Raw genomic sequence first — 27,664 nt, 5'->3', positions numbered from 1 at the left:
CCAAATATCCCCTGGGGAGAGAAATCGCCCTCAGCTCAGAAGCACCGCATCACAGAAGACACTGGCACTTCCTGGGCACCGTGAACCGTGTTGCAGCTCTGATTTCTGTCCCACGGCTCGGGGAGCAAGGGACCAGATTTCTAGCCAGGTCATATTCAAACCCCTCTCCCTACGCTTACTTGTGTGACCTGAACTGGCTTCTCCTAAGCCTCCAGTTCCTCATCTATAAAAAGGAAATGACAGAGGCGCCTGGGTGGCTCAGTCGGTTAAGCATCTGACTCTTGATTTAAGCTCAGGTTATGATCTCGTGGTTCGTGAGTTTGAGCCCTGCGTCTGGTTCTGCTCTGGAGGTGCAGAGGCCGCTTGGGATTCTCTGTCTCCCTTTCTCTCTCTCTGTCCCTCCCCTGCTCTTTCTCTCAAAATAAATAAACTTAAAAAAAAAAAAAAAAAAAAAAGGAAATGACAGCCCCTACCCCAGAGGGCTGAGCACCTGACATACACAATGCCCAGCCCACAGCAAGGGATGGATAGAGGTTGGCCCTCAATATTAATAAACACCCCGAAGTGTTATCAGTGCTATAAGAAGAGTGTGTCCAGGGTGTGGTGGGGGCCACCAGGAGTTCTCTCTGATGCAGATCTCCAGAGATGAAGCATGCCCCAGGCGGCCAGCGCTGGGCTCACGTGTAAGGCTTTACGGAACACACAAATGACACCGGGATCATACGTGACTGGGTTTGGGAAACACAAGCCACCCTGTCTGCTGACACAGCCCTTCTTGCCAGCCACGGGCTCTTAAACCTCTCCCTGCAGACACTCGCTCGGACACGTGCACACTCACTCACCCAAGCATCTCCCACTCTGTGGTGTGAATGATCTTTAATAGAAACTCTCCTGTTTCTGTCTGTCCCTCTCTCCAGAGGCATCGGGACAGGGTGATTCACTGCAGTGTGCGGACATCTCACTCCCTCCCCCCACGCAGAGGATGGAGCTATGGCATCGATGCCTTTCCTGTCTCCCAGGGGGGTTTCTGAGTCATCATCTCCAGGGGACAACATTCTGCTCCCACGACAGGAGCCACGGAGGAAGGGGCTTCGGCAGTCCTGGGGGCAGGGAGGGGGCGTGAATCTGATCCGGTCTCTGTGTCTGCCTGGAGCAGAAGTCCTGGGCTGCAGCTCTGCCCGGGCGAAGCTCCAGGGCTCCCTTCTCACACCTAGAGCACCTCTGGGCAGCCGGTTAAGCCCTTGTTCTGCTCAAGTCCCGCCCCATGGAAGAAGCAGACAAAGAGGACTGGGTATTTCAGGAAGATGGGTGGGAAAGGGCAAGTTGCCACAAAGCAATGAACATGCACTGCTGACTACAGGGCGCCTCCCTGGGCTGGGTCCAGAGCACCAGGAAAGCCCCAGCCAAGGAGGTGTATTCTGCCTCTGGCTCGTGGCCAAATCTCTCCGATGGTGGCTCCAAGAGCAATGGAGGTCAAGAGCCTGGAGGCTGGTCCAGGTTCCCTGGGGCCCCGACGCCCCAGAGTGCTGCCCGGCAGTGGTTGTTGGCAAAGAGGAAGAGGTCCGAGGTGGCTGGCCTGGCCAATTAGGGATCGACGAAGGACACGGCGATGTAGCGGGTGCCCCTGGTGGTGGGGAGCCCCTCGTGGTAGTGCGTGAGTCGCCCAGGGTGCATGAGGGTCCAGCCTTTCCGTGGGGCTCGGATGGAGCAGTTGTAGCGCAGGAACCGACAGCCCCCGCCCTGGGAGACAGGAAGCGTCAGTTCTCCCACGGGAAGCTGGGCCCTTCCCCCGCCGCCCTATCCCCCACCTGAGCCACTGCAGCCCAGTGTCCTCAGCCCAGTCTGCCGGGGATGCCTTGTAGAGTGACAGCCAGAGCTGCCTAAGGAGGACACTCAACTCAGCAAAGACAGAGGGAGCGAGAGCACTGGCCTTGAGTCAGGCAGCCCTGGGCAAAGGTTGGCTACATGCTTTACTAACCCAGGCCTCAGTTTCCCCTCCCAGGAAACAGGCATGAACCTCACAGGGTCATGAAAATTAAGTGAGATGATCCAGGTAGGGGCTCAGGGCCAGGTTTCTCAACCTCAGCACTATGGACATTTGTGGGCAGAAAACCCCCCGTTTTTTAAATTGTGGTAAAATGTATGTAATTGAAACTTTACCATCATAAACATTGTTTAAGTACACAGTTCTGGCGGTGCTTTCTCTTGTGGGGGGGCTGCCCTGGGCACCCCTGGCCTCTACTCACTAGATGCCAGTAGCACCGCCACAGCTGTGACAACCAAAAATGTCCCCAGGGGGTGGGGGGACAAAACCGTCCCCTAGGTGAACCCCTGATACATGGTAAACTCTCAAAAAAATTAGGGGATGCTTGTGTGGGTGTCCTTCACTGTGGCCAGCCCAGGACTGAGTCCCCAAAATGCTTAGAAAATAGCAGCTTAAAAAAAAAAAAGAGGGGCGCCTGGGTGACTCAGCCAGTTGAGTGTCCAACTTTGGCTCAGGTCATGATCTCATGGTTTGCGAGTTCGAGCCCCACGTTGGGCTTTGCGCTGATACTGTGCATCCTGCTTTGGATTCTCTGTTTCCCTCTCTCTCTGCCCCTCCCCTGCTGTCTCTCTCTGTCTCTCTCTCTCTCTCTCTCTCTCTCAAAAATAAACATTAAAAAATTAAAAAAAAATAGCAGCGTAAGGAAATGAGTGAATGAACAATGAATGAATGAATGAATGAATGACTCCCTAGCTGAGCACACCTAGAGGCCTTCCTTGGGACCTTGAGGCCCCCAGAGCTGTCCCCTCTCCACCCCACGTCCTCCTGGTTTCCCCGGCTCTCCCCTCCAACCACCAGCCTGAGCCCCACACCCAGACTAAGCCCGTCCTGCCATTTCCAAGGCAGCCTCTTCCTTCTGAGACTGATGGAAACCCTAATCTCCTTATCACCAACAGCTATCAGGCCTCGAGTACTTACTGCAGGTTCCCATAGGCAACCACCTGAATGAGCTCAGGGAACTGTCACAGCAGTTCTGTGGAGGGCCCTCTACATTTTCCCAGCTAAGAAAGAAGGAAACTGAGAGCCTAAGAAACACGTCTGAGGCCACAGAGCTGGTGAGTAGGTAGGCAGGTGCCGGTTTACGCAGTCTGACCTCTGACCTCCCGTGCCCACGCTCCACTGTGTCTGAAGTCCTTTCCCTCACAGACCTGGCACCCTCTCTCACTCTCTCTGGTTCTCGGGCACTGGGCCCCGCAGGCCCCGCAGCCCCAACCACCCCGTGAGCAGCTCACCTCGTAATCCACGCCGACCCGGTTCAGGGCGATGTTGATGGTGAAGGTGGAGGCGTCGTGGTGCGGCATGAGGGATGGCTGCTCATCCGGCTTGTAGCGGACAACAAAGGCCAGGTCGAACTGGGCCTGTGTCAAGGGGGTGGGAAAGAGAAGCGGCTGGACAGAAGCCGCTGAAGAGCAGGAGAGGCAGGGGTGCAGAGGAGGGGCCGCTCACGCAGTCTTTGGGATGCTGGCTCCCTGAGGGCAGGTTTGTTCAACGTCGTGTTCCCCCGTGCCTGGCACAGGGAAGGCTTTCAATAAAAAACGTGCAGAGAGGGGAAGGGACAGAAGGAAGAGAAGGGAAGGGAGAGGAGAGGAGGGGAGGGAAGCTAGGGCAGAAGGAAGGCAGCTCATCCTCACAACCCTTTATGGCAACTATGCAGGCTGCTGATTCGTCCGTCAAGGGCAGTGCCCAGGCTGTCAAAGCAGGTGTCTGGAGAAAGCCTTGTGCGTGAGGCGGTGATCAAGGGAGGGAAGGAGAGCAAAAGGCAAAGGGGCAGTCAACAGGTACTCAGTGGGGAGCTAAAGGGAAATTGAGAGAGGAGTGAGTATGCTGGCCAGCGAGCCGGGGGCTTGTCTGCAAGCTGGGCACAGGCATCCTTGAGGCAGGATTTAAGGACACGAAGGAAGGAGTCAGAGGAGTGATGTCATAGGCTGGAGGCAAGGCGGGCTGCCCCTACCCTGGACTCTTCCAGAGGCGCCCCCACCATGGGAGGAGACTTCACTCCCACCTGGAGACCAAACATTCAGGCCTCTCCCGCAGGCTGGGACCACTCTCTCTCCTTCCCCCGACTCTCCTCTCCCTAGCCACTCCCCTCCCCACCCCCTCCCTGGCTACATCCCAGGCACACCCACCCTGGTATAATAGCCTGGGTAGAGCTTCTCGGTCATGGGGGCGATGTACTCCACCAGGAACTTGTGCCATTCCCGCTCGAAGCTGATCTGGTTCATGTGGATGTCGATGGTTGGTACGTTTTCGTAGCCACCCTGGATGCGGTTGTCCTGGAAGTGACCAAGGCGAGCGTGGTAAGCAGAATTCTAAGACAGCCGCCTGGTGTGTGGACTGCCCAACCGCCCCCACCCCACCTGTAAACACGATGGGATGAGGTTAGGGCAGAGGGCAAAGCGAACGGGCTCTGCAGATGTCACTGAGGTAACAAGTCAGTTGACTTTGGGTTGATCACACGGGAGAGTGCCCCGGGCGTGCCTTTAAATGAGCATCTTGAAGAGAGAGACTCTCCCACTGGCCTGGAGGAAGCACGGGAATGAATTCTGCCACAGGAGCTTGGATTAGGACCCCGAGCCTCACCTGAGACCCCAACCCTGGCCGCCCCTCGACTGCAGCCTCGAGAGACTCAGTCCTCTGCCCCTGAGCAGAGGACCGGCTAAACCACATGTGGACTCCTAGAAACCCGGAGATGATACACGGGTGTTGTTTTATGCTGTTGAAGCTTCATGGTGATTTGCTACACCGCAGAAAAAACCAGGTGCAGAGGGTCACAGGTTGGCTCAGGCACTAGAGTCCCAGCACTGACCTGGTCCCAGGAGCACAAAGGCTGGCCAGACCCCAGAAAGCATGGGCTGTGCCAGTTCCTGGCCTCCGAAGATGATCTCACCACCAAAGCACGTGGATGAGGCTGGTAATCGGAACCACTGGTTACTCCAGCTGCCAGGTCAAAGGTTAGCCAGGCTCTGAGGCACACAGGCCCAGGGCCTCATGTGCCTTTAAAAATGCCCCCTGAACTTTCTGAACTACAGGTACGGGATTCCTCTTCCAGGGAACCACACAGCCTCTCAATCCAATATGCCACTTGCTTCTGCTGTCTGGTGAATGTGGCCTTAACGTCCCTAATTCTTCCTCATCCCACACTTGCTTGTTCCTCCCCCATTACACACCCAATCTGGTAAAGGAAGCTAAATCATTCTAATAACAAACCAGGAACTGGAAATCTAGAATGTGAGATTAAGGCAGCTCAACGTCACCGAGCGGTCATGGCAGCCTGGGGACCCATACTCCAACCCATTTCTTAAATCCCCTACTCCTCAGTGCCAGAGGACCCCCCAAAAGAGTCCCAGAGAGAGGGGTGCCTGGGCGGTTCAGTCGCTTAAGCGGCCGACTTCGGTTCAGGTCATGATCTCACGGTTTGTGGGTTCGAGGCTGACAGCACAGAGCCCACTTCAGATCCTTTGGCCCTCTTTCTCTCTGCCCCTCCTCTGCTCATTCTCTCTCTCAAAATAGATAAATAAACTTAAAACAAACAAGCGAACAAAGTCCCAGAGAGGTTGGCCAGCTTGTCAGGAAAACAGCCCAGAGGGCAGGCTCCCCCACATTTCCCAGCCCAGGCACCTGGGCCCCCACCTTGTTATCTCCCAGAGACCACTGGCCATAGTGTTCCATCTCCTCCACCAGCTCGTCACAGGCCGTCTCCGTGAAGATGGGGAACCAGTAGACATCTGGGCAGGGCTGGGGAGGGCGGGGACGGAGGGGAGGACTCAGTCACACGGGTCCAGGTGGCACCGCTGCCTCTTCCCCCACCTCCCCCACCCCCCTGTGGAACCCGCCACAGGCAGGGCCCCTCAAGTGGCCCAGGCGCTTCCCCATACCCTGGTCCGTGAGCTGCTAAAGGGGGAAGGAAACAGCTCAGAGCTGGTCTTTCTCAGCCAAGGTCACAGAACTACCGGGGCAGAGCCAGGAAGGGAAGGTGCGTACGGAGGGAGGACAGCCCAGCAGGCTTCAGGGCAAATAGAGAAGCGCTGTTTCTTACTACTGGCCCCTGGTCCACGGTTGAGACCACATTTGGAGACATTTTCCTCTTCCTCGCCTGGGCCAGGAGAGCAACCCAAGGTCCCGAGGCCCCTGCAGACTCCAGCTGGGAAGTACCAACAGGAGGAAGGACCAGCCCACTGCCCATGCTCTTGCCCGAGTGCTTCCAGAACACAGAAAGATGCCTCCCCTTCTCTCCTGGGGCAGCTAATTGCCTTCCCCTGCCCTCCATCCCCCTCAGCAGGTGTAGGGTGTGAATCAGTACCTTTGTTCCCAGAGGCACCCAGTCCTTACCATCTCTACCAGCTTCCCTGCCAGGGCCTTGGTGTAGTTCTCGTGGATGTACTTCTCCTTCCAGTCCTGGGGTGGGGGGAGGGGAGTCGGTTGGGGTCCTCAGGCCTGGCCCGGGCCAGCTGGGGCTCACTCTTTGCCCGACTCCATGGGATGCTCCAAGAGGGGGTTCGTCCCCCTCCCAGGCCCCCTGCAATGCGGGTGAATGTGTGCACGCCTGGGGGAGGGGGTACGCACCATGCCCCACCGGGTGCAGGTGTATGATCTGGGCACACAGTATGCCTGCAGGAGCTGGTGTCTTCACGTGTACCTACATGCGTGTGCATGTGTGTGCAGGTCTGCGTACAGGCATGTGCATGTGCCCAAGTCAGCCATAAGCTCACAATGTCTAGGAACGCCGTCACCCCTTTCTCCTCCTCTGATCTTCTCGACACCCTCAGAAGTGAGTGAGGCTGAGATAGTATGCCCATTTTAGAGCTAAGATAACTGAGACCCCAAAGGTCGAGCGGCTCAACTAAGTCACAGCTGAGGGTCCACAGACCCAGGCCTGACTCCTGGTCTCCCCTCCACTAGATGGCGCTGCCTCTCCAGAGCCCGCATCTCCCAGCCCAAACCCTGCCCCACACGGTCCCCTGGGTGGAGGAAGGCAGGTGGCAGGTAGCCCTCAGAGCCCCAGCCCTTCTCAGGCTGAGCAGGAGTCCCCTTACACCACTGGCTCTCTGGGGTCCCTTCCTCTCCCTCCCCTGCCCATCCACCCAGGACCTCACCTCGGGGTTGCTGAACACCTCCCAGAGGTCGTTGTGGAGGTGGCTGGTCTGGTAGCTGTCCAGGGAGAGCAGGTGGCCAAAGGTGTGCCGGTTGGTCAGGTACATGAACACATCCTGGGGAGAACAGGACGGATGGAAGAGAGCCCCTCTCCCCCACCAGTCCCAGGAGAGAGAGGCATGGCTGCAGCCTCCTCTGTCCATCAAGTTGGAGATCAGGGAACCAAGTGCGGGCACCCCATCTCGTCTCCCTAGCACCCGGCCAGGCCTGACATGGATACAATCAAGGAGGGCTTCCTGGAGGACTGAATGGGAATCAAAGAACCAATGTTGATGGTGTAGAAGCAAAGAATGGTGTCTGCTCCTGAAGTTCAGAGCACAGGAAGACACCATCATGCTGCCACATTTAAATAAAAATAACCACAGTCGGGGGCACCCGGGTGGTTCAGTCGGTTGAGCATACAACTTGGGCTCAGGTCATGATCTTACGGTTTGTGAGTTCAAGCCCCATATCGGGCTCGCTGCTGTCAGCCTATCAGCACAGAGCCCACTTTGGGTCCTCTGTCCCCCTGTCTCTGCCCTTCCCCCGCTCACTCGCACCCTCTCTCAAAAATAAATATGCTTAAAAAATAAAATAACCACAAAAACATATTGGGTGGGGCACAGGGAGAGGGCAAAGGCGTCTCTTTGGCACATTACTCGGGGTGCATTTAGGTGGAGAGTTTAGGGTTTTTTGGCTGTGTTGAAAATGTCAATAAAACAGACGCTGTGAAAACTGGGTCCACTAAAATGGTCCCCACAGACCCTAAGGACCAGCCCTCATGCCTGATGCTCCGAGTGCCCCCCATCAGGCCCTGGCATTTCAGAAGCTCGAGGCCCAAGGCGACAAGATCCAGACCACCTTCTCCATCAATGGGCCCCCCCCCCCCCCGCCAACTGCCCAGCCCTGCCGACCTGCTGCCGGATATTGGCACAGAAGGCCATGTCGGGGTCCAGCTTGCTGTGGTGGAACAGGTCTGTCTGCAGCAGCTCAGCCCGCAGGGCACTGCCCTTGATCAGGTAGATGTTGGAGATGTAGGGCACGTTCCAGACGCCACTAAGGGTGAGAGAGGAAGATGGAGGGGGCTGCAGGCCGTCATAGGCTAGAGATCAGGGCCCCGGGGGAGGAGGCAGTCAGAGGCCGGGAGGGCACAAGAGTGCTGACTTGATTCCCCTACCCTGGGCACATGGGCTCAGGACAACTGCCAGGAAGTCCTTCCCTGTGTCTGACTGCAGTCTTCCCTGCTTTGGGTTTCGCAGGAATTCGAGGGCAACAAGGACGGGAATATTGGGGGAAGACGGGTGAGGGCGTTCCCATCCCGCAGGTACTCACACGCGCCGCCCCTGCACAATGTCCACATAGTCCTCGGAGCGGGCGTAGTAGCCATCTGCGCTCAGGGCCCCCCAGAAGTTCGACCACAGCCTCCCATGGCGGGTCATCAACGGGGCGATGACGTTCCTGAGGAAGGGAGCACCTCAGTGGGAGTCTCCCTGCCCACTGGGAGTTTGGGGCAGATCTAATTAGGTGCGGGGCGGGGGGTGGGGTGGGGGGAGGAGTGCCCTTTCAACCCGCAAGTGGGGCCTGGAGGGGGGTGGGTTGGCCCATCTGGTTCGTGCTCCCTCCAACAGGGCAGCCGGGAGCGGAGGGCAGGAGGGGCGGCTTGCAGCAGGGAGGAGGGAACATCTTGGACCAAGACAAGGTTGCCGGGCTGGGGCAGGTCCAGGGTGGGAGGTGAGGCCAGGGTGAAGGCGGAGAAGAAAGGCATGGCGGGAGGCCGGGGGGGACTGGAGCAGGGGACCAGGCTTGGAGGGCCAGCCTGCCGCAGCCCACCCACAGCCTCACTTGTTCTGCTCGATCAGCAGGCGCAGGGTTTTAGGCTCCGTCAGGGCCACGTCAGCATCCACGCTGAAGTAGTAGGTGCAGCCACGGTCCTGTCGGCACAGATCCCTGCAGGTAGGGGTTCCGGGGTCAGCAGAGGGGTCCCAGAGCAGCGCTGCAGCCTTACTCTCCAGGCCTGCCCCCCTCTGTGACCACAGGGAACCAGCCAAAGGTCTTTAGAGGGGTCAGGCCAGCCCTGGTGCAGGTTGGGTCCGGCAGCCTTGACCCCGAGACCCAAACCCTGGGCTGTTAGGCTCTCAAGATGAATGCCCGGAGCTCAGCGACTGCTATCAAGTGCCCTGAAAACCCTCGTACTGGGGAGAACACGGCCCACAGACAGGTTCGTACACCGCCCAGGGCTAGGGGGTAAACCGGTTCTGCCCCTTCTGAAGTGTAGTTTGGTCACCCGTACCAAAAGCCTTACAAATTTATGCTCTTTTTGTTAATCTGGCCCAGGGCTCAGCAACGTACAGCCCGTGCTCCAAATCCAGCCCACTGCCTGGTATCGTTGTAGGTCGTGAGCTAGGAATGGCTTCACATTTCTGAATGGTTGGGGGAAACGAAAATCAAAAGGAGTCACATAAAAATCACATGAGGGGTGCCCGGGTGGCTCAGTTGGTTAAGTGTCTGAGGTCGGCTCAGGTCATGATCTCATGGCTCGTGAGTTCGAGGCCCGCGTCGGGCTCTGGGCTGACAGCTCGGAGCCTGGCGCCTGCTTCGGATTCTGTGTCTCCCTCTCTCTGCCCCTCCCCCACTCATGTTCTGTCTCTCTCTAGCAAAAAATAAATAAACATTAAAAAAATTTATTTTCAGGGGCACCTGGGTGGCTCAGTTGGTTAAGCATCCAGCTCTTGGTTTCGGCTCAGGTCATGATCTCATGGTTCAGGGGTTCAAGCCCCACATCGGGCTCTGTGCTAATGGCACGGAGCCTGCTTGGGATTCTGTCTCCCTCTCTCTCTCTGCCCCTCCCCTGCTCGCTCTCCGTCTACCTCTCTCTCAAAAATAAATAAATACACATTTTTTTAAAAGTTTAAAAAAACTTATTTTTAAGTCGTATGAAATTCAAATTTCAGTGTTCGGAAGTAAAATTCGTGGGAGCACAGCCACGCCCATCTGTGCTACAACCTCAGGGTCAAGTGGGCGTGGCAGAAGAACCTTCCTGGAGGTTCCACAGCCTCGGATCTGGACTAATTCTTCCACAGTCAACAGGGATTACTTGTTTGTTTTAATAATAAAGGCAAAATCAGAGATCGTCTCTCGAATTGTCCTTGTTTACCTACTTCTGGCTTTCCAGTTCTTCCTCTTTCTCTGATTTGCTTCCTGCACCCAAATGACACTGCTCAGCCCTACCCAGGAGCCCCCAGGTTGGCAGGGCAGTGCCTATTTCCCCATTTGACAGTTGGGAACACTGAGGCCCAGAGAGGGGCAGGAACTTGCTGGAGACCACACGCAGCCTTCTGAACTCCTCTGTCTCCTGGCCTGATGCCCCCTGACAACACGGCCCCCCCTGCCCACTACCGTCAGCAGAGATGACCGTGGTGCCCCAGCCCCCAACTCACGCGACCATGGTGCCCCAGCCCCCAACTCACGCGCCCACGTTCCTGGCGTCAGCGTTTGCCACCCGAACCTCAGGGCCCACCAGTTTCACGGACTGGTACTCGCTGCCATGCTCTGCCAGGAACTGTTCCACTTGAGCCTTGTGGTGTTGCTCCTAGGGGTGGGGGATGGGAGGGTGAAGATGGGGACAGTGGTTCCACCCCAGGACCACAGCACCCTTGCTCCTGCAAGCCACTCCCCTTCATTCCTCGCACACTCTTGGCCATTGGCTTTCCTATCTCCAGACCTCTGCCTGTGCCAGCCTTTCTGCCTGGAGTGCCCTTTCCCAGCCATCCCTGACCAGGCCAGGCCCACCAGCCTCTTAAGAGCCTCTGTCACTTGGACAGCATCCCCGACCCCATATCCAGAGTCGTCGATTCTGCCGGTCTGGAGCGAGGCCCAGGGACCTGCTTCGCTACAAAATGCTCCGCGTGATCCTTGGACTGCACTTTGAAGAACAACAGTCCATTCCCCAGGCCGCTTGCAGGGGGAAGCGGACAAATCAAGATTTTTAGGATCAAACCCAGGATTCAGAGCGAAGCCCGGCTCTGCTACCATTAGTTGTGTGACCTTGGATAAGCCACCTCACCTGCCTCAGCTTCCATTCCCTCCCTTGTAAAATGGGAGGGCAACTGAGCCTAAGTCCCAGGGTTCCTGTAAGGAGGCGACAAATCAGACCGGGCTCACAGGTCTTTAAAGACTGCCTGTGACAGTTTTCTTTTTCTGCACAAAAAATGAGAATTCACATCTCCAGGGAAGCGGGGAGACTCCCAAGGGCAGGGCTGACACCCTTCTCCTGTTTCCACGTGGCACAGTTGAACTAATGTCTGTGACACAGGCAGAGCTGAGCCGAGTGTGCGGCCACAGGGCCCTGGGAGTGGGGTGCTGACGGTCGGGGCTGAAAGGTCTCAGAAAGGGGTGCTGCCAGATGAGAGAACATTACGGGAGACAAGAAGCCTTGAGAACAGAGAGAATTCGACGGCGTATCTGGCATCCCGGATGCCAGGGAAATGAGGTGGGACTTTATCCAGCTAGGAAGCGGGGGAGAGGGAAGGAGCTAGGAATGCCGAACCTGGGCCTGCTCCCCACAAAGCAGCAGGCCTCAGGGCCCTCCTTGATTCCCCAGAGGGCACTCAGGGAATGAAAACCAGTTTGTCACCGAATCGAATCAGGAAGGACCGACTGAGGCAGGGAGAGAAACAATGACAATGATGACAGCTAGGAGCACCTGTCATGTGCCTGCCCTTCCCTCCTGTGTGTTTCCCGTGCCCACTTGTTTAACCCATGCAGCAATTCCACGAGGTCGGCACGATTCTAGTCCCATTGAATAGGTGAGAAAACTGAAGCACAGAGAGGTTGAGCAATGTCACACAGCCGATACAAGCAGTGGCCCTGGGATTCAAACCCGGCCAGTCTGACTCAAGTCAAACCCAACGCCCACTTCCATTTGGCCCAGAGAGTGATGCTTCAGTTAGTTCCGGAGATGTCCCAGGCCACCCCGTGAGGCTGGGCCTTGACCCAAGCCTCACGGCGACCCCACCAAGTGCCTGCTACTCACGTGGTTGTGAATGAAAAGCCGCATCTGTTTCCGGGGGTAGTGGAGGCGGAGGAGCCGCTGGAAGAACAGGGATAGGAACGGCGTGGGCTGTTCGATGAACACACCGACCAGGACTGTGGGCAGAGCTTCATCCTGCACGGGGAGGGGGCGGCATGAGGGGCTGGTGATGTGGCCACCGGGCCACTGCCGAGCCCCTAGGGTGGCCTGAGGGACCCAGAGCCAGAGGCAGAGGCGTGCAGACTTAGCAGGAAAGGGGCCTGAGCCAGGGAGCTCCAAGCAGGATGTGCAGACAGGCAGAGGCAGGGCCTGACAGGGAAGCAGAAGGAAGCGGGAGGAGGTGGGGGGTCCCTGCTGGGCAGATCACGTGAGCCTAGACTTGGAGCCAGGACCAGCTGATGGCCTGCTGTCACACAGCTTCGCTGGCATGGGTTTGCAGCGAGCCATAAACAAGGAGTTAAGGGGGCGCCTGCGTGTTTGTGGGTTGAGCATCCAACTTTGGCGCGGGTCATGATCTCACAGTTTGTCAGTTCGAGCCCCGTGTTGGGCTCTGTGCTGACAGCTCAGAGCCTGGAACCTGCGTCAGATTCTGCGTCTCCCTCTTTCTCTGCCCTTCCTCGGCTCGTGCTCTATCTCTCTCTGTCTCTCAAAAATAAATAAACAAAAAAATATATTTTTTTAATATGAATAAACATTTTAAAACAAAACAAAACAGGGGTGCCCAGGTGGCTCAGTCAATTAAGCGTCCAACTCTTGGTTTCAGCTCAGGTCATGATCTCACAGTTCACTGTCAGCACAGAGCCTGACTGGCATTCTCTCTCCCTCACTCTCTACCCCTCCCCCACTCATGCTTTCTCTCTCTCTCAAAATAAATAAACTTAAAAAACAAAAAAACAAAAAAACGAGGAATAAGATCTGTGAGTGAGTGGAAGGCAGCTATAGGAGAGGAATCAAGCTGAAGGAACCAGAACTTTGGCATGGCCAGGGGGGTGTGCATGAACAGGAGCCATATGTAATCTCAGAAGGCTTCCAAGAGGAGGTGCCTGGGTGAGGAGGAAGAGGGAACCCCAGACAGGAAGGTTATCCCTTTACCTCCCACCAGAGACGATAGTCTCTTCCAGACTCACTCATCCTCCCCATCTGCGAGGACCAAGCGCCCCATGTCTGGCAGCCTTACCCCTATGCCCCTGAGGCTGCGCAGGCCCTCGTCACACACAGCGCAGCCTGTCTCGAAGGTCCAGAAGCGCGGGATGTAGTTGCCCAGGTAGTTCAGCTGCAGCTGTAGGGAGACGTGGGGTCGGAGACGAGGGGTACAGCTGGCTCCACCCACCTGTAACCACTGAGTCACATCCCTCTCAGCCCCTGGTGTTCCCACACCCCGGCCCTCTAAGGGGACAGGAATGCGGCTTTATTTGGGGCAGGTTTTGGAGAGAATGTTCTGGTGCCCTGAAGATCACCGAAGCTGCTCTGGGGGCCCAGGGAGGACTGGCAGCCTGATACACTTTTATCTCTGGATCTGCTAGAAGCTTGTAAAATGCAGACTGCTGCCTGCCCCCCACCCCAGAGAGTCCAACCGAGCAGGTCTGAGGTGGGGGCAGGAACTCTGCTTTAATACCCTCCCCTTTCTCTCTGACACGGTGCGGGGAGTGGAGGGGGTCGGGGACCACACGTGAAGAAGTGTGCTGTGAGCCAGGGCTGGCTCCCTGGGGCATGTGAGGTCCGGCCCGCACCCCAGCTGCTTCTTAGCTCCAGAAGCGCAGGGACCAGTCTGTGCTGCTCATGATAGACTATGCCTTATGTCCTTCCTAAATGTTTGCTGAATGAAGAAACAAGTCTGCCCTGGGATGATGGGGTACGGATGACTTGGGGCAGCCCAGCTGTGGCCTGGATGGGGTCAGCAACCTCCTTTCTGTCCTGGGGTTCGGCAGGGATGAACATTACTGACCGTCACAGCAAGGAAACAAGTCACCATGCTGAACTCAGATGTGAGGACAGAGGCAGCCAGGGGGCAGCGGGGCCCAGGGGGGCGGCTCTGACCCCAAGGAGAAGCGGTGGGGTCCAAGTGAGAGCAGAGTTGAGCCTCTGGCCCTGCTCTCACTCTCCCCAGGGGCTTGGGCCTCTCCCTACCTTGGTGGGCCCATTGCCATGAATCAGGACCGGAAGGGTGTCATAGGCAAGGTTCCTCGCTCTCACGTGGCCCATTTCAAACTTGAGCACCACCTCATCTGGGGGTCAGAAAGCACAGAGACATCCAGTATCAGGTCCAGAGGCCAAGTTCAAGTCCTAGCTCCTGCTCAGGGCTTGTTCTGGGCTATTAACATCACTTCTTCGAGCCTCAAGTTTCCTCGTCTGTGATATGGGGGTAAGAGCGGGAGGGCTCTGTGTTGGGCAAGCAGTCAGCACCACTCCTGGCACATAATGAGCATAGAATCCACGGCAACCCCCAGTATTTATGGTGATTACTTATTCAAGCCAGAAGCAGGAGATGGGAGAAAACAAAGACCTGAAACATCCCAGCTAGAGAAGCTCCAGGGACAGAGCCTTGGGGGTACCTGCTCCGACAAACGACAGACCTGGAGAGCAGCACTGAGAATGTGCCAGCCCCAGCAGAAGGCCTGAGCAAGGTGGGGGACAGGTCCTGTCCTGGTGGAGAGACTCCCTCGGGCAGGATCCTGACAGATCCTCTGACCCCATTAGACAGCAGGAGGTAGCAGCCCATCCAACAGTTACAAATGCAGAGGAGTCTTCCGTCAGAGGCCTGGGAAGACACTGGGGAGGGAGGCCCTCCGTGTGGGTGACCATGTGAAGGGGCCCCTCTGTGCAAGCGCCTGGCTCCCCCAAGAGACGCTCAGGACTCAGCTTCTTAGTCTAGGTTCCTGTGCTTCCAGAAGCCACAGACAAAAGGGTGTGGCTTTTCCTGCACCTTCCTGGGAAAGGACTCATTTGATTCTCAAAAAATAAGATTCCACTTATCCCATAAAATCACCAAGCAGCTATTGGGTCCAACTATCCTTTTCTTTTTTTTTTTTTTCCAACTACTCTTTTCTTAAGATGTCCATCAGCTTCCTGTGCCAGCCACCTGGGAGGTGGGAGGGCAGGGAAGGAGAGGAAGCAGGAGCACCTATAAGAACCAGGGATGCAGGGCTGGGAACAGGTACCTACTCTGCACATCGCCCACCTGCTCCCAGGCTGAATTGCTGCCTCCTCCCCTGGTGTCCTGCAGGCTCTTAGACTGACCTCTTGGCCCTCCTTTCTCCACCCCCAGGGAAACACAGCTCTGCCCCAGGACATCCAGGTGGCCTCTGGGACCTGGGGATGGGGCAAGTGACCTCCTGGAACAATAGCCAGAGAGAAACCAGCCTCTTCTCCTCCTTGGGCTCAGGCCCTGCCTGGAATCCTCATCGCCTTGTTAATGACTCTCTTAGGATCTCTCTCCCCGTGGGAGCCGCTCACCCAAGGCTCCATCCAGATTCTGGAAGATACGGCAGCGGTGGTCCAGGGTGATGTTGATCCGCTCCTGTAGGAAAGAGAGCACTGGGCTGCAGCAGGGACAGGCCCTGGTGGAGGATGGGGCTCCATCACGCCCAGTGTGGGGAGCCTGCCTTCCTACTTCTGCCCCTTCCTCCCCCCAACACCCGCTGTGCCCTGGCACACCAGAATAGCTCGGAGCCCTGCGATCTACTGGTCCAGTGGCTCTACTCACAGAGAACCAGGGACTTTCAGAATTAGAAGGCATCTAAGGCAACAGCTGGTTCAAGAATAACAATCATGATAACAACAAATGTTTTTCACTTTACTGTCAATCACTGATCTAAATACTACATAAGCATTAATTCATTCAATCCACACAACATCCTTTTTTTTTAATCTTTAAAAATTTTTTAAAAATGTTTTTATTTATTTTTGAGACAGAGAGAGACAGAGCATGAGCAGGGGAGGGGCAGAGAGAGAGGGAGACACAGAATCCGAAGCAGGCTCCAGGCTCTGAGCTGTCAGCACAGAGTCCGACATGGGGCTCGAACTCACGGACTGTGAGATCATGACCTGAGCCGCAGTCGGACGCTTAACCGACTAAGCCAACCAGGTGCCCCAATCCAAACAACATCCTTATGGGAAAGTCCCACCGTCACCACATTTTACAAATTTAAAAAACAGGGCACAGAGAGGTTGGATAACTTGCCTAAAGTCACACAGCTAATAATTGGTTAAGCTGGCATTTGAACCCCAGGAGCCCGGCCCTGAGGTCCCTGTTCACTGCACAGGGCTGCCTCTTCAAGATCTAGCTGTGTCTCATGGAGCCCTAGGCCAGGCCAACAAAGGCAAGTGGCATGCTAGGCTCAGCCCTCATCCCATAGAGAGGGAAGGGGACTCCCACAGAGTCCACTTTTATGATTTGGACCCTGGGCTTCTGCAAATGATGTCACCCGAGGCAAAGGGGAAGGAGGAGGAAAGACTGAGTTAAAAAGATCAAGTTCATGTTTCTACCGCACAAGTCCAGCTGTTTCATTTCATTAGTTCGTGGATAATAAAAACTGAGGCCAAGAGAGGGGAAGTGACTTACCCTAGGTCGCACAGCACCGCATGGATGGAGGTTATGGGGACAAGCGGGGAAGAATCCAGGAATCCTGACCCCCTCCACCCAAGGACTCTCTGAGTTTCCTGCCTGCCCGGAGGACACTGGCTAGTTTGGGGCGACACTGGTCCAGACCTGCCACCTTCAGTCCCTTCGATGACCCCTGCCTCCCTTAAGGCAGGCTTGGAGGTCATGGCACAGGTCTGGCCAAGACCTCTTCAGCCCCCAGAAACCTGCCCCCCCCCCAGGCAGGGTGGGGCAGGGGCAGCTCAGCCTGTCAGTTCCTTTCAGTACCATCACCCCCAAAAAGGAGGCTATGAACTCCTGTCTCGCTGACTTGAGTGTCCGTGAGGGTGAAGGCCCCCACTGTCTTCTTCGCAGCCGCATTCCTGCCCTGCACCTGACAGCGTCTCACATACAACAGGCGCTCAATAAATAGCCGCTGAACACCTGCGTGAATCTGCGAATGAATAAGTGGGGGCCCAACCCACGGAGTCAGGGGGCACTGCTCCCACTATAGCATCAAGATCCAGCGTCAAGATCCCCCCCGCCCTGCCCCGTTCCTCAGCCCCACCCACCGCCCCTTACCCTCTTCTCTGGGTCCAAGAAGATCTTGGTGTAAAAGAGCTGGTCACTGTCACCGTCCTGGCCATCCCACTCGGCCACCAGTTTGCTGAGGCTGGGGGCATAACCGATGAAGCCTGCGGTTGGTGGGGGACACACAGAGACAGACACTTAGCTTCCGGCCTCTAAACCAGAAGCCTCTTCCCAGACTCTGCTTTCATTCATCTCTCACTCCTTTACCTCCTCTTAGAGGTCCTCCTGGATTGAAGGGAGGTAATGTCTGTAGGCTGAAAGCAACCTGCTAGTTCATGCCACTTGGTGACAAGTTCCCCCTGAGCTCACAGAGAAAGATCAATGGTATCCACTAACCTGAACCAAATCAGGTGCCGGGCACCACGTAGGTGGTGAATAAATGCATCAGAACAGGAGTCCCTGGAGAGCAGAGCTGGTAGGACATAGGCTTGGAGCCCCTTTTCTACAGTTATCTGGGAAACTTGGCCCAGAGAAGGGCAGAGGCTGGGCCAAGGTCACACAGTGCATGGGGGCTTAGAGGGAAAAACCCACACAGCTCCTTGGCCACAGTGCAGACTGGAATGGAGAGAAAAGGGAGAAGGGGCCAGCCAGGGAGGGCTCCACCCCAGGGAACACCCCCAGCCTTGGGCCAGGACCAGGCCATCTAGACTGTGCTAACTCTCTCAGCCAATGGGGAGAAGTGGCTGCCGGAGACGAACCCCCTTCCGTGGCTGGACAGAAGAATCCAGAATAAAATATGGATTTTACTCTCCATGCAATAAGAAGGCATTGAGTGATGCGTGTGGCTTTGCGCCTGGCTACTGGGTGGAGAGCGGACTGGAAGGGGTGAGGGCTGAGGCCGGCAGAGCAGGCAGGAGGCTACTGCAAATGGCCGGGAGCCAAGTGAGGCGGCAGCAGTGGGGGGTGGACACGAGGGCAGAGTCGAGATCTTTCAAAGTGGGAGTGGTGTCACCAGCCCGCTGACTGAGAGGCGGGGGGGGGGGGGGGGGCGGCGGGACCGAGGGAGGATATTTGGGGGTGGCTCTGGTTTTGATCTGTGCAGATGGGTGGCTGTTTACAAGACGACGAGGACTGCAGGGGGCAATATGTCCCGACGGCAGCGGATGAACCCCTCTGGAACCCGCCCAGCCCCACCGTGGCCTCCGCGCCCAGACTCCTCACCTCCAGAGCCCAGGAACCTCTTGCCATCGGACACTGCCGGGTACTTGGCCTCCAGCCTGCGGTCAGGGTAGATAAGCTCCTCGGCCGAGAAGACCACCTGGCTCCTGGCCTGCCGGAACTTCTTCAGGAGCTCTCGAGGCCCCGACGCAAACACCACGTCATAGCTGTGGCCAGAGCCGAGGAAAGTGGGGGCGAGGCAGAGGTGAGCAGGGGCTCATGAGGTCACCTTCTCCCACACCACCCCTGGGCCACGCCAGGGGAAACGGCTCTGCCCTGCTGTCTCTGGCCCAGCCTGTGGCATTGCCACCCCACCCTGGGCAGAGATGGTCCCCACCTCACACTCGAAGCATGGCTCACCCCACCTGGGCAGGGCCCCCTGCCCATCTCACCACCCCTGGGAATGGTCTTTTCTGGGCTCACAGGCCCCCTCAAACAGTAGGCAACCTTAGCTAGAGCGAGTCCCCCCTCACCCCCGATATCCCGCAAGGGCTAGAATATTCTAGAATATTCTCTCTGGGCCCCACCCAGGAAGCCCCCAGCCACCTACCTGTCTGTGAAGAGAATGACTAGGTTCTCCTTGTCTGCGTGCTTCTCCAGAGCTTTCTTCAGCAGCCGAACCTTCAGCCCTCCACCTGATGATGCCCCCTTCTCCCCATTCCAGTCTTCCCCCAGGCCCAGTGCCTGAAGAGAAAGGCCTCTTAATGTGGGCTTTTGGTACAGAACTATCTTGCCAGCCAAAATTCTACCCCTGCCTGAACAGTGAACATCTTTGCCTGTCTGTCCAGCACCTCCTCCCTCACCTGTGGGGAAACCATTCTACACCATGTGTGAGGCTGACAGAGCTCTGGGGGTGGAGGTGGGGGTGATGTGACCACACCTGGCCAATCAGTGTCCCATCCTTCCCCCAGCCATGGGTTTGGGCATGTGACCTAAGCATGGCCTGTCAGATTCTTCCCCAGGACTGTTCTGTCCCAACTACGGAAAGGCTGTCTAGTTCTGTCGAGGTTGAGAAGCTGAGGCATGTGGGTCTGTGACTGGTGGTCATCCTGCCACCATGTAGAGAGAGCATGCCTGCAAATGAAGGCCAAGAGAACCTAGAGATAGAAAGACAAAGCCCTAACCATGCAGCTCGAATCCCTAGATCCAGCTATGCCTGAAGCAACCCTCTGCTTCAACCTGCATTCATGTGAGCTAATCCATTTTCTTTCTGGTTTAATGCCACTGGATTGTAAGCTGTGTAGGCAATGCCCTGGTCTGCCTTGTCATCATTCCAGCCCCAGTGCCTACCACTGTGCCTGACAGAAGGAGGCACTCAGCACACTCAGCTAAATACTGGAATGTCTCCCTGCAGGGCTTAGCCCCCATCCTGCACACAGAGGACACCAGAGGACAGCTCGGCTTCTGTTTCTTTAGAGCAGAGTTTATACAGGTAAGATCTCCAGACTACAGCCGTCTCAAAATCCCTTGGCGGGGGAGGGGGGAGGAGAGAATTGGTAAAATGCTGGTTCCCAGGCCCTGCCTTCTAAACCAGCCCTACTCCCCTAGCATTAGCATTGCCCCATAGCCCTCCTGTCTCACTTTCCCCACATTCCCAACTCTGGCACCTCCCAGACTTTGCTTACATTCTCCCCTTCTTGCTTTTCCTAAGTCATCCTCCTCTTTTGGGCTTCCAGAAGCTTTCCCTGTGGCCCCAATCAGTTTGGGAAGGGCAAAAACTCAGCTCCTGGACTCTCCCACTACCCCGCGGTTGTCCTGGCCCCTTCCCCCCACCGGGAGCCTCTTACCTGGATCTTGTAGTTGAAGAACTGTCCTGAACGCTTGAAGCGTCGGAACCCCTCAGTCTCCTTCGTGGCCACCGTGAGGACTAAGAGGTTGTCTATGGACAGAGGACGGCGTGGTGAGTGGGAATGGAGGGTGAGGAGAGGTGACAGGCAGGAGCAGGTCATTGTTCCTACATGTGTCAAATCCCCGCAGGATGTGCCCTCACGTCCACCCGTTACAGACAAGGGCCCAGGGCCCGGGTAGGAAAGATGTACGGAAGGTCACTCAGCTGGTTAATGATAGAGCGGGGACAGAACCTGGGTCTCCTGGAATCTCCTCCAGGGTTCTGTCCCCCTGGGAACTGAATGGCACGACAGGAGGCGTCCAGAACAGAAGCGTCTGCACCTTGCATGGTGGGGCTGGGTTTCTCTGGATTTAGGGGGCTGTGGCCCCAACACGGGGGCGGAGGGAAGGGTTTGTCCTGAATGCCAAGCACCAGGGGGACCTCTCTAGCTGATGCTGGACATGAGCCCAGCGATGGCCACCTGCCTGCACCCAGGGCGCACACTGCTAATCCATCCCAACAGCCTTTCCTGCTGAGCCTCTCCGCCAACATGTGAGAACCTCTGAGTTGACCCTGAGTGGAAACGGACTTGAAGTCCTCAGCTTTGGCCAGAATAGCTGTACTACCTTAATAAGAGACTTCTCTCAGGCTCTGTCGTGTGGCTTCACCTCTGCAATAGAACCTGCTGAGGGGCACCTGGGTGGCTCCATCGGATAAGCATCTGACTTAGGCTCAGGTCACCATCTCGCGGTCCACGAGTTCCAGCCCCGCGTCGGAATGCGTGCTGACCGCTCGGAGCCTGGAGCCTGCTTTGGATTCTGTGTCTCCCTCTCTCTCTCTGCCCCTCCCCAGCTTCTGCTCTCTCTCTCAAAAATAAATAAACCTTAAAAAAAAAAAAAAAAAGGCTACCCAATTGATTCTGATTGCAATCAGAGTTAATCACCGACTTAAGGAAATCATGATTCATTAAAAAAAAAAAAAAAAACCCTGCTGAAAACAGCTCCCCAGGGGGCATCTCTGGGAGCCCTGGGGAAGCCCCTTCCAGATCACAGTACGAAGGGGCACCTGGCTGGCTCAGTCAGTAGAGCATGCAACGCTTGATCTTGAAGTTATGAGTTCGAGCCCCACGCAGGGCAGAGAGATGACTTAAAAAAACAAAACAACACAAAAAACAAACAAACGACAAACAGTACAGTGGTCAACCCTTTATCCACGGGAAATGCATTCCAAGACTCCCAGTGGATAGGACCGCTCCAAAGACAGTACCAGACCCTATATACGCAATGTTTTTTCCTATGTGTATGTATCTACGATAAAATGTGATTATAAATGAGGTACAGTAAGGAATGAACAATCGTGAATAAAATGGAACAATTATAACAACATACTGTAATAAGCATCATGTGGATGTGGCCTCTCTCTCAACATATCTTACTGCACTGTGCTCACCCTCCTTGCGATGATGTGACATCTAAATGCCTACCTGACGAAACAGAGCGAGCTGAATGACACAGCACTGTGACATAGTTAGGCTGGAGGATCATCTGCTTCCGGACCCTGGTTGACCGTGAGTAACCGAGGCCGCGGGTAAGGGGAGGGTACTGTTACCCACTTCAGGGAATGCCAGACTAATTCAGTGAGATCAGGCCTGTAAAACCCTTGTTGGGTTTTACTAAGAGCTATGACTGGTGCTGATCAGTGAGAGGCAAGCACCCTGCTTTGGCATTCAAGGCCCCCCCTGATCGGCCCAGTGATGTACTCCTTCCCTCCACTGAGTGGACGAGATCTCCCCCAGCCAGGGGTCTCACCTTGCTGAGCTCCTCCCCTCCTACCCCAGCTCCCTCTCTCTGTCCCCTTTCGCTAATCTTCCTCCAGGTCCCAGAGCCAGTGACAGTGACACCCCTTCCCTGCCACCGCCTCTATGAAGCCTTCTGAGATTTGTCCTGACCTCTCTCCTGCCTTTAGAGGTAGGACACCCCCCCGCCCACCACCACCACCTTTGTAGCACTTACTACCATTTCGTGGGGTCCAGGACATAATGCTTCCCTGGGTGAACTGACCCACCAAGTGGCCAGGCCAACACAGGCAAGTAAGGCCTTCCCATACACCCCCACCCCCTAAAAACAAGAGAAGCCTGGGCTGAAAGAACAGAAGCATCCCGCTTGGCAGAGCTGGCGGAGCTGGGCAGGCTGCTGGCCCCAGAGCAGGGGGCAGCTCAGAAGATTTTGGCAGGAATCCACTGGAAGTGGGCCCAGGGCCCTGGGGAGGAAGGGGTAGATCCACTAGGTAGGTATGGAAAGGGGAGGCCTCACCGCCTGACCTTGGGGGCCAGGAAAGAGGGGTGCTGCTCACACTTGAGGAGAGGTTCCCCCAGTTCTTGCCAGGATGGTTAAGTGTCCCTGCACCTCCCCCACCCCCCCACCCCCCCCACCCCCCCACCCCCCCCCCACCCCCCCACCCCCCCCCCACCCCCGCCGAGCGAGGAGAAGAGAGTGGCTGGCTCTGAGGCCCTCCTGTCCTTGGCAGGGAACACTGGGACAGGGAGTGTCACATTTCATAGATGGACAAAGCCAGCATGTGTGTGTGTGTGTGTGTGTGTCTGTGTAAGTTGGTGGATCAGGGCTCCTGAAGACAGGCTGTGGTGGGAGGGGCTTTGGGGGGTAGGCATCTCGAGGTTCCTTTCCTGAGTTCCCCCTAGCAAAAGAACGGGTACCCGATGGCTAGCCTTCACCAAATACCTTTGGTACGCAGGACTTGGTTCTAAGCACTTTACTCTCCTAACTCCCCACTCTACAGTTAGAAACCTACGGCTCAGAGATGGTGAGTAACTTGCCCAAGGGAGCCAGGAAGTGGTAGCACCAGAATGTGGTCACAGAAGTCTGGACCCAGAGTCCCCTCTCTTAACCTCTGCACACACTGCCCTGGCTTGGGGCAGTGACCAGCTGTCTGTCTCTCCATCTGTCTGAAAAAAACCCTAGCTGAGGTTGAGGAGAAGGTCCCAGGCTATGCTGGACCCTCCCCACCCACCCAGCCTGTCTCTTCTCTGATTTCCAGGATGATCCCAGGAGGTGATGCACCAGTACAAACATGTTCCTTGTCCCTTTTGCCAGGCCAGGCTCCTGTCTTTATTTCCTTGGCCTCCCTCCCCCTCCCTGGGGCTGGGACTGAGTGTGACTCAGGACGTCTGGTGTATACTGTCTGGCCTTAGGGAGCACAGTGGGCAGGTGACTCTAGTAAGCACTACCACCGGTTGAGCCCTTGCTAGAAGCCACATGCCACACAAAGTGTGTTACAGTCATCACATTTAACTATCGACATCCCATGTGGCAGGTGATAGTTCTACCCCTCCCTTCTATAGGCAGGAAACTGAGGCACAGAGAGTCCAAATGACCTGCCGCAGGTCACAGAATCTTGCCGGGAGAAGGGAATGAGCTGGAATTCCAAATGCCTTGTGTTCTTAACCTCCCCATTTCTCTGTCCAACATCCTGGAAGGCTGCAGACCGAATCCAGCATTTCCAGCCGCCCTCTCTCAGGCATCCCCAACGTGGACATTCGGCTCCAGTCACCTGGCAGGCAGCCAGAGCGCAGGGCATGCCACAGGGTGTCAACGTGGAGGATTCAGTATGGAGCACCAGGGCCCTGCCCCCCCTGCTTTCTGGCCGGTCCGGCCGGCCCACCGGGGGCCAAAGCCAGGGTCCGCACGAGGCCTGCCACCCAGGGCTCTTGGCCCTCCAGACCTGCTGCCCAAAGTGCAGCACTGGTTTTCCCCGACAGACAGGCTGTGATCCAGGATCAGAGGTGAGCAAAAGGCAGCAGAGCAGAGCGGCAGACAGACTGCTGGTGAGTAACTTAGCTTCTCTGTGCCTTTTATCTGTAAAATGGGGTCATAACAACAATAGTAGTACTTTCCTCCAGAGACTTTCGTGAGCACCGAATGAGCTAATGTCCGTGAAGTGCTTAGCACAGTACCTGGCTGCGGGTGCCACATGTCATAGGGAACGTCCCGAGAGAAGGGCATGTGTGTGGCCAGGTGCTGCCCCGGGGGTCAGGGATGCAGAAAAGCCACCTTGCTGAGAGCAAGAATGATGGGGACAGGCTGAGCCCAGCGGCCTGGGGGAATACAGATCCCTCTTTGGGGTCCAAAGAGAAGGCTGGGGACGCAAGATGGCTCTCCCGGCACGGTCATGACGCACCCAGTCTGCTCTCTGGGGAGGTGGGAATGAAGCTCCTCCCCATCCTCCGTGCTCCCCCCAGGCTTGAACGGAAGCCATAAACGGGGCGGCAGAATGGCAGGAGATGTACATTCCCAGTGCCCAGGAGCCCGGCGTGCCTCTCCTGGGTCTGAAGCCCTATTCCTTTCTGCCCCTTCAGTCCTCCTCGGACACTCCCTCCCCCCACACACATCCAGCTGGGCCCGCCTGCCTCCTGGGACCTTTCCACTCCCTGCCTGGAACAGCATGACCCGGGACCCCCGCCCACGCCCTGTTGACTTCCCAGAGCCTTGGAACTTGGCAGCTGTCAGGCTCCAGGTGGGCCTTCCCTCTTCATGGCCAAACCGAGGCCTGCAGGGACAGGCGGGAGCCCAGGGAGAGAGCAGTGATCAGCTAGAAGTCTCTACAAAAGGGAGAAAGGACCAGGTCTATGGGAATTTGTTCGTTTGAATGTCGCTTTGTTGACCGTCTCTTTCTGTCTCCCACATTGGTCTGGGGGCTCCCCCAGCATAGGGCAATGTCTCCCTTCTCAAGCATAGGGCATTCTGGGAGCAGAGGGCTGTATCCACCCCCCCCCCATAACATTGGGTACCTACTGAGGTGAGCAGTTCTGGGCCCACCCACCGCTAAAATTGGGAACTCCCTAAAGTGAAAACCCCATCTTTCTCTCCATGTGCCAAATCCACGTGCGTGTGGGTACAAGCTGCGAAGAGCGCCATTCCTGAACCTACCCACTGGAACATTCCTCGGCAGCTGCCCCATCCCAGCCACCTGGCACCGACCGGGCACCCCAGCCCAACCAGGGAAAGGGAGGAGCTGGCCTCTCTGGGGGGTGCTGGAGCGTCCCCCACTCCCGACACCAATCAGTGGGCCTGCAGGACCAACTACCCTCCCACTCTGTCCTAGCCAGCAGGCTGAGGGTCCCACCTCAGCCGGGCCTGGGAGAGTTGAGCAGGCTCCTCCAGACAGCATCTCTGACCAACAGCACCCCACCCCCACCCCGTCCAGACAGGGGTCGGCGGAGATGAGCAGCGGGTCTGAGTCCCAGTCAATGACCCCACCTCCAAGCACCTACCACGACCCGAGACCAGGTGTTTAACCTTTTGGGCCCTCAGTCTTCCTATCTGCAAAACGGGCTAATGATTCCTTACTTATTAAAAGGATCTGGATAGAGTAAGGGAAGAGAAGGGCCTCAACCTGAGAGGGGCTTGACGTTAGCTCCATGTCTGGCAAACTGTTACCTCTTGTCCATCAATCTACTATCTACTTACGATCTACAAGGTGCTCCGCCTGGATCATCTCAGTCACACACTCAATCCTGCACCTTTAATGGGACTCCCTTCTGTCTCCTCTGTCCCCTCCGGTCACCTGCCGGGGCCAGCACGCCTGAAGCCTTGTCATCGATTTGGTCCCTGACTCACTTCTGTGGGCTTCATTGCAGGAGCAGGAGTTTTTTTCTCCTTCAGTGGTCTGAGGCGGAGGGAGCCCACATCAGGGCGCCTAGCTCCTGGCCAGCGAGTGGACCCAGGCCACAGGCCTTTGGCACACACTGTCAGCCTAGCCCTGTGCTCAGCACCTGCATCACTGGATTTTTTTGACCTGTTTTACTACCCTGCTGGGATACTCCAGGAAAGCAGGCGGTGCTGGGTCCAAGAAAGAAAATGCCAGTATAGGCCAGGTGTTGAGCTGAACCCTCACCAGGAGGCCTCATCTCCTGGAATCCTGGTCAGAGCACTAGGACTCAGGTACCACTGCCCCCACTTTGCAGGCTAGAACACCAAGCTTCATGGAGATTAGTCACCACGGGCTTTACCGCTAGGAGATGTGTGGCCTTGGGCACAAGCTGGCACAAAGGAGGTACTAAGAAACGGTGGTTCCCATCCCCTCCCCTGGTGAGGGTCTTCTATACCACCATCCTGCCTCCTCTGGCTCCCGGGTTCTCAGGAAGGAGGGCAGACAAAACAGGGTACCATGGTCGGATGGCCAGTTCAGCTCTGCTTTGCTGGGATTGCCCACAGGCTATGCTCTCCTGCAGGCTCGCAGATGTTCAGCAGGCAGCCCTGGAGGTGACCCAAGGAGCGGTGGGGAAGACACTAGCACCTACTCAGAACGATGGGGCACACTCTGAAACCTGCCCTGGGGATGTAGAGGGAACCCTAGACACGGAGTCCAGTGGGTCTAGAACCAACCACTCCAAGACTGGACAATCCTGGGTAGTCACTGCATCTGTCTGAGCCTCAGTTTCCCCAGGTGCAACCTGGAGAGAGTTAAGACCCACCCAGCAGGTGCCCCGCAGACCGCAGAGGACTGATATGACAGCGTAAATGGCTCTGCCATGTGAGCCACCCCCTCCTCTCCCCACCCCAGTGGCTGTGATGCCTACTGTCTCTGAGCCCGGCTCGGAAACCAGGCACCCCTGGGTGTCAATCCTGGTTCCAAGGCCCCCAAGCTGTGTGATCTTGGGCAAGTGAGCCGACTCCAGAACCTTACATAGTGTGCCCCGCTGGAAAAGGGGGTAATAGAAGAGCTCGCTTCCGCGGGTCGAGATCACGCTTAACCGATAGCTGGCCCATAATAAGTGCTCCCTAAACAGTAGCCATTGGTATTACTGTTATGAGAGCTATTATGATTTGGATGGACCTCGGCTGTCCCTCCCCTCCCGGCTGCACGGACGTGGGAACCGCAGCGCCAACAGAGGAAGTGATTTGTCCGAGTCACCAGCGAGTTAGTGGCCAAACGGCCGGAACCCGGATCCCCTCGGAAGCCCAGGCCTCCCGTGCAGCCCAGACCAGCCTCTCGGCCCCGGGCCCGGCCCGCGCGCTCACCCTCCGGCTTGGCGTCGCCCTTCGCTTCGGCCAGGAGCAGCCAGCCCAGCGGGGCCAGGAGCAGCAGCGGCCGCATGGCCAGGGTCTGGGGACGTCCGGCCGTTCCCGCCGCGCTCGCAGGCTGGAAACTTCGCGACGGGGCCCGCGGTCCGGCTGCCACGCACGGGGCCCGCCCCGGGGGCGGTGTCGCGCCGCCCTCTCCTCTCTCCCCGCCGCCCGCCCGGGGGAAGGCTTTTCCCGCAGACTCGCCCGAACTGGGGCCTCGCGG

The 27,664-nt window shown here is 56.8% G+C and overlaps 2 protein-coding genes across 2 annotated transcripts in view; one reads left to right on the top strand and one right to left on the bottom strand.

Annotated features, from left to right (window-relative positions):
• The window catches only part of NPPA (natriuretic peptide A), a 160,987-nt gene that overhangs the window by 63,063 nt on the left and 70,260 nt on the right, over positions 1-27,664 (top strand). The gene's annotated exons all lie outside the window — the stretch shown is intronic.
• On the bottom strand, positions 862-27,570 carry PLOD1 (procollagen-lysine,2-oxoglutarate 5-dioxygenase 1). Its single transcript, XM_086715697.1, has 19 exons — positions 27,397-27,570; positions 20,319-20,410; positions 19,082-19,215; positions 18,535-18,698; positions 17,365-17,477; positions 15,657-15,720; positions 14,331-14,428; positions 13,381-13,482; positions 12,207-12,338; positions 10,642-10,763; positions 9,017-9,121; positions 8,507-8,632; positions 8,089-8,230; positions 7,138-7,251; positions 6,374-6,439; positions 5,675-5,779; positions 4,171-4,317; positions 3,277-3,402; positions 862-1,740 (listed from the first exon to the last, which is right to left on the bottom strand). Exons 1-19 carry the CDS (start codon positions 27,470-27,472, stop codon positions 1,585-1,587), a joined length of 2,184 nt encoding a protein of 727 aa, XP_086571823.1. The 5' UTR covers positions 27,473-27,570; the 3' UTR covers positions 862-1,584.

Source organism: Puma concolor, chromosome C1 (assembly GCF_028749965.1).
Source record: "Puma concolor isolate L17-30 chromosome C1, mPumCon1.1.hap2, whole genome shotgun sequence".
NCBI lineage: Eukaryota > Metazoa > Chordata > Mammalia > Carnivora > Felidae > Puma > Puma concolor.
Note: the sequence above shows the minus strand (reverse complement) of the source record. Positions and strands in the feature narration are given on the sequence as shown.

Coding starts and splice junctions, on each gene's coding strand:
- PLOD1 (XM_086715697.1), bottom strand. CDS start 27,472: ATGCGGCCGCTGCTGCTCCTGGCCCCGCTGGGCTGGCTGCTCCTGGCC. Junction 7,252..8,088: donor GTGCCAATATCCGGCAGCAG/GTCGGCAGGGCT, acceptor TGTTCTCCCCAG/GATGTGTTCATGTACCTGAC. Junction 1,741..3,276: donor GGGTCGGCGTGGATTACGAG/GTGAGCTGCTCA, acceptor CCTGTCTCCCAG/GGCGGGGGCTGTCGGTTCCT.